A 6,522-nucleotide genomic window follows, 5' to 3' on the forward strand; every position below is an offset into this window, starting at 1 on the left:
CGCTGTAACCTCCAATGGTGTCTGTTTTCTTTCCACTGCCGCTCGCCGTGTTCTGTGTAGAACAAGGGTAAGTGTTCGCTACACAGCTGCTGAACAAATGAATGAAGTATTTCTCTCTGATAAGTAATTATGGAGTAGAAAGGCGACAGTCTCTAAAGGGCTTTGTTAGTTAAGAAAGAGTCTGAGCTTAGTTCCAGTGGCAAGAGGAAAGCTATCCGGGCATTTTAGGAGGGAGAGACACAGGAACAGACTTTTATTACAGAATTACGCCCACCTTCTGTCACGTGGAAATGGACTGTGGAGCAGGCGAAAGGGCAGACTGGGGATACAGAGATCTGTTAGAAGGATCTCATGAAAACCGAAGTCCTTGCTCACCTGTGTAGTCTGTGGACATCACCTGGGACTCGTTAGAAATGCAGAATCTCAGGCCCATTGTCAGACCTGCTATATCTGCCTTTTAACAGAATCTCCAGGCAACTGTGCATACACCTAGGAACTAGGCTTTAAGTGAAAGGCAAGGATGGCCTGAGCTGCCTTTGGGAGTCAAGGACGGAACTGATTCACCAATGCCTCCTATAAATCCACTATTCCAGACATATTCGAGCGATTGGAAGCAAGCCCTGTTACTAAGAACTTTTTCCAACTGCAATTCCATCCCAGGGAGGTCAGGGAGAGGAGGGAAAGGGACAGGGAGAAGGGAGCTGCTGAGCAGAGTGGGGCTGGACTTTTTGCCAGGGTGTAGGCTGTGGCCTTGGGCAGAGAAGCCACAACTAACAGGGTAGGTTGGGAGGTAAGGATTACTGACTCTGGCCATGGAGAAAAGCTGACTTTTTTTTCAATTTCCACTCTAAGTTTCGCCAGCCCCTGCACAGAGCCTGCACATAAGAAGGGCTCAAATGATACTTTTTGAAAGAACAAAGAAACTATTCCAGCAGGAATTATGATATTGAGGTCCTGGGTACAAGCGAGACATACCTTCTGGCTGCCTGCTTTGTTCAATATACTCCCTTTTGTTAGAAAAAGGTGAAAATCTGAGCGGGTTAAACTCTATTTTGAGGGAATGAAATATATGACCTGTGCAACACAAAATCAATCAGTAGGAAAGCATGGCAGAGCCTCACCATACCCCGAATAAGCCTCTGAGGGCAGCAGGCAGCGAAGGTGCTCCCAGGCCTGTGGAATCTCCGGGTGAATGACGGTGCGGTGACGGATCACAGAGAAGAGAAGCTGTCGGCTGTGTGTGCAGTGGGGCAGGGAAGGAGAGGGGATCCAGCAGGAAGGCCTGAGTCCCTGAGCCCGAGAACCACATGGTAGTGTGGCCAGAGGTGACATCTCCTATAGCAACCGCAGACTCCGTTATGCAAGTAAACCATAGATAGGAAAACAGGAGGACAAAGGAAAGTGGTGTCGCCGGGGCTGGAGGAGAGGAGAGGGCCAGAGCCCCGCTCCCTGCCCACCACCTTTGTCTCACAGAAAACTCCAGACTCCCACACGCCAGCTCCTTCCCGCCCGGCACAGTGTTGGGTGCTAAGGGGGAGCTGATTTCTACTTGTTGAGTATGACAATGAAACAGCAAACTCTGGTCAAGTCTCTGGTTTCCCTTTCCTTAATTCATTATGCCAGTAAGAAGCGATATACCCGATGAGTACACACAAATGGACAACTTTATCCTGAAAAGAGTGTCTGAAGTTCCAAGAACAAATTATCACCTCCTCCCTCCTTTCTCCACGCTGATGACTCCTGCCTCCCCGCCTGTAAATCTTATTACTACAACCCAGACAAAATGCCCCTCCTCTGTGAGACTCTTCCTGTCCTTCCCATATGGATGAATAGACCCACTTGATCCCTAGTCCCCTCTTCTATGAAGCCATTTTCTTTTCATAGCTTTGAGTTAAAATGACCTGGCACCATACTTGCACCCCCATGAGACTGTAAGACCTTGAGGCCCCCTGTAGGCCCAGGGACCAGCGCAGTGCTAGCATGCTAGACGTACAGCAAATGTAGCTGGAACGCGTGCTGACATCACACTCCTTTCTTCGCCACATCACCGCAAGGCAGCATCCTGGGCCCCCTCACGCCTTGCTCCCCATTAGCCGAGCTGTGTGACGCACATCTTTGGAACAGCCTGCTACCTCACCTTCTCCAGGAAGCTCCCCTAGATTAACTTCAGGGTCACATGCCACTCTCAGACTCACCCTCTCCCCTCAGCCCTTGATCACTCCAGGACATGGGAGGTAATATTTTATCTCGCTTGTCTCTTTGGTGAGAGAGTCTGCTCATGTGGCAGCTTCTCCAGGGCAAGGCCCAAAGCCCACTGAGATTCACACAGCTGTGCCAGTTTGGACACTGAGACTTGTCAGAATGAGCAGACATGGAGTATTGTTGATGACAAAGAAGACAAAGGTGACTGACCTTGGATGTGTAGGTGTGGCCATCGGAGCCGCAGACCATGGCTGACTGTGCCACAGGGCAGGGCTTGCACTTGACCAGATTCGAAGGTCCAACCCAGTGTTTGTGGGCCACATTCCCCTTCTTTTGCCTGAGATTGGAAAAAGAGGAAATAAGTTAACTAAAGCTCCAGTCCTCAAGGGGCTCTTCCCCAGATTACCTGGGCGGAGGCCAAATAAACAAAAGGGCTGGTCGAAGAGCCAGCAGTCCCATTTGTTCCGACTCACTAGAGGGAGCAGGACCATTCCAAAAGCCAGGTCCCATCCTCCAGACAGACCGAGGAACGCGATGTGGCTGTTAAAAATGTTGTAAAACATCACTTCTTGACGTGAAAAGACATGCATGATGCATTAAAAAACGACAAAGGGGTGTGTCTCCATCCACTTACCCAGCCCCCCGCCACCCCGTGCAGGGCGTGACATATCCCAGGTGCCCAGACACAGCACCCAGAGCCTCAGGCTCCTCCCGGGCTGACCAGCAGCCTTCCAAGTGGATGGCGCACCGATGACTCAGCAAGCATTTTAGATAGAAACGCATCTCCAAACACAACCGAATGACTTTATCACAGCTGTGGAAAACGATCTCTGGATACATTTTAAAGCAATTTCAGTCCAGCTTCCAATTTGCCATTTGATAGAGGCTCTGAGGTGATGTCACTTTCAACTGCTAAAATAATCAGAATTCTACTCTTTTATTTCAGTTCCTGTTCCTCCCCATCCTAACCTTTGTCATAATGATAAATGGTACTATTAGGATGCCTTATGTCCACGGAAGAAACCCCATCCCCATATCACAAACCACTGAAAGAAAAGCCCGCAGTTACTGCCACCCTTTCTCTTAGTCGAAATTGCTCTCCTAACAAACCACTGGGAGTGACTCTCACGGCCATGGGGCTGTGCTCCCCAGAGAAGACAAGTTCCTCTAGCCTGCCCATCAATCAGGCAATCGCTGCACCTGTGAATTACTGCACAGGCAGTCCTGCATGGTGGTTAATGTCTGGGCTCTGTAGTCAGAAAATGTAAGTTCAAATCTCAACTCTGCCACTCACCCGCGGTGTGATCTTGGCAGGATTGTTAATCCTGTAAGTCTCAGTTTCCTCATCTGTAAAATGGGGAAAATAGAACCTACTTCAAGTGAATGCTATGAGAATTAAATGAGCTGAAGTGTGTAAAGTACTCAGTAGAATGCCTGGAAAATAGGAAGCAATAAAAATGGTAGCTGTTGTTATAATTATTATTTGCCTCAATAAATGGGGGTGTAGAGGATGAAATTACCATTCCACAGAAAGGTAACTTAATTGAAGGCCTTAAGTTTGGAATGGCATTTAATTCTCCAGAAGAATTCAAGGGGCCACAAGAGGGAAATCTTTTCTACCGGGTGGGGAATAAACATTTAGCTCTACAGGGGTTAGAATTACTTCTAAAAAAAGAAAAGGAAGAGCACCCGCCAGCTTGGTTCTGATCCTACCTTAAACCTGCCCCAGTGATTTGGAGTGGCGGTCGTGGGGAGAGGGGGCGGGGTGTGCAGTAAGAGGAGGAAGGTATGTTTGGGGAACTATCTTTGATGATGGCATCCAGAAAGATCATGCACCCACACAACACAATCTTTGGGACCCCTGGGGATCCCAGGCTGGGCGGGCCATAGGGCTGAACCTATCTGACCAATAAACCAGAAAAGGAAGTCCTACCTGGGTCCCCTGACATCATCTAATCCAGATTTTTCATTTTACTAATGAGGGAAACTAAAGCCCAAACTGGGGAAAAGCCTCTCCCGAAGTCACGAAGACGGTGACTAGCTAGGCCTGGGATGGCCTCCGCATAGCTGCAGTGTGGCCTGGGATGGGTCTCTCTTCTTCGGCCCATCTCAGTCCCACCTAGATTGCTAGCTTGAAAATTCTCTGCGGTCACCTACATGTTTATCATTGGTACTCTCTACAATGCCTCCCTGCCTCCATAGCAGCTACTCACCTTGTCCTTGCCTCTCTGTCTGGAATAAAAACACCTATTATTTGCATTTCTAAATCACATGGATATGAGGTCTCCTGTTATCCTTTGCCAAACACACTTTACACTTTCAAGGTTTGTTCTGGACTACCGACAAAAAAGCGGGGGGTGATGGGACTCCATGCAGCAGAACGCCAAACATTTATCATCATTCGCACAGCACGTTGTCTAACACTGATAATGAATCAGCAAATACAGACAGAAGTTCTGGTGTCTTGCAGCCTCTCTCATGGGTCATTCTCTAGCGTGCATGCCCATGGCTGAAGCAACTCTTATTATGAGTTCCCAAGAAGGGGCTATAAAGTCCATAGAGTGGGCAGCTTTGCTGGAGCAGACATAACCGTGTGCAGAGATACCCCAGAGAAAAGAAGCCTGAAGGAGCTTAGCTAAAGGCAGAGGAGGGAGAAATGAACACTGAGCCAACAGCTTGGAGACAAGATGGAACCAGCTATTAAACGCCAGTTAATGAAAGGTCATCCCTGTCTCCGGACCTAAATTTCCCTGTTAAATTAAGTTCATTAAGAGGGGGCGAGGAAGTGAGGTTGGCCAGGGCTTACTGGTGGGCCTGGTGCATCATGGACGCTCAATATGTCCCTGTTGGGTACATAGGTGAATCCCTGTGTGCCAACCACTGCATTGGTTACACCGCAGTTAATCATAAAACCACAGATTGTCATAACCAGAAAATACATTAAACCTAATCTAGTTCAACAACTTTATTCTATAAATGAGGAATCAGAGACATAGACGAGAAGTGACTTACAGTTAACTTCATGTATATTTGTCAGATTGAAGTTATTCTGGAAATGACATTTTAATTTCCTATTTTGGCATCTCTATTTTCATAAACAAAGCCCCTGTTCCAGGCTCTACATGTGCAGAGGAGCGAGCTCCCATACCCAATGTCAGGCGGTCATGGATTATGTCCAGGAGGAAGCACATTTGACCCCTCTTAGGAGGCCTTGGGGACTAGAAGTACAAAAGCCAAGCTATTCTGATTTTTTCCCATTCGAATGACAAGTGTAACTGTTATACTGGGGCAAACCCAGGTGTTCCTTACCTCACTAGGACCCTAGTGGAGGTTATGCCCAAAACTGTGGCCTCTGCCCACAGACCAAGTTATAGGAAGTTATGTAAAAGTATATGTAAGCCCAAGAAGCATAACTTCCCTGGTTATTTCGGGTATATTTCAACCTCCACTATTCAGTGCAAATCATAAAAAATAACCAACCCAATCGAGGCAAGGGACTAAGCTTTCTGACTCTAAAATATTTCACTTCTTGAGTCAATGAAGAGTGAAATACGATAAAGGTATCTTGATGGGATTGCTATTCCCAATGTCACAGACATTCATCAACTGGGTTGACACAAGCAATTTAGTCTGGGGAGGCAGGTTCTGCCATCATTTCCATTGGCCACAAAGCCCTAACTCTACCCCAGCATGGCTAGTCCTTGGGGCAGCCATGCCTCCTACCCTATTGACAGCACCACACAGAAAATCCCAACCCACAAGCACTCCAAGGTGGAGAAAAGAGATCACTAGGTATTTCTTATTCTATTTGGCTCTACTGTTTATGTTCAATCTTTCTTTTCTAAGTCTACCAAAATAACCAGCATTTATGGTTTTGAAGCGGAGTGATGATTCTTGAGTAGAAATTTGATGATATGACTCCCATGCATAAAACCTCCATCTTCTCCCTACCTCCTAGGGCATAGTCTAAACTCCTAGTTTTGGTGTTAAAGTGACCAAACGTAACTTCACAGGGTCACTGCTTGCTTCTCTCTCTCTCTCTCTCTCTCTCTCTCTCTCTCTCTCTCTCTCTCTCTCTCTCTTGCTCTCTCTCTCTCTCTCTCACACACACACACACACACACACTGACTACCACCATCATGTCCTTTTGCTCCAGCCACCTTTGCTGTTTCCCAGAGCTCACCAAGGATATCTGTACCTCTGTGCCATCATGTGGGTTTTTCTTCCATCTGACACATTTTCATTCCTATCCACATTTCTCCCCTTTATCCTCCACTCTTCTCTGCCTCATGAGTCTTTCTGCAAGGCCCAGCTCAAACA

The 6,522-nt window shown here is 47.4% G+C and overlaps 1 protein-coding gene across 1 annotated transcript in view; it reads right to left on the bottom strand.

The window, feature by feature from the left end:
* Positions 1 to 6,522, bottom strand: part of SPOCK1 (SPARC/osteonectin, cwcv and kazal like domains proteoglycan 1) — a 479,285-nt gene that overhangs the window by 119,614 nt on the left and 353,149 nt on the right. Inside the window, exon 4 of the mRNA XM_011362367.2 lies at positions 2,413 to 2,539. Coding sequence (XP_011360669.1) covers positions 2,413 to 2,539 — 127 coding nt within the window. The remainder of the gene's footprint in view (positions 1 to 2,412; positions 2,540 to 6,522) is intronic.

The sequence above is a fragment of the Pteropus vampyrus genome, unplaced genomic scaffold (genome assembly GCF_000151845.1).
Source record: "Pteropus vampyrus isolate Shadow unplaced genomic scaffold, Pvam_2.0 Scaffold74, whole genome shotgun sequence".
NCBI classification, from domain to species: Eukaryota; Metazoa; Chordata; class Mammalia; order Chiroptera; family Pteropodidae; genus Pteropus; species Pteropus vampyrus.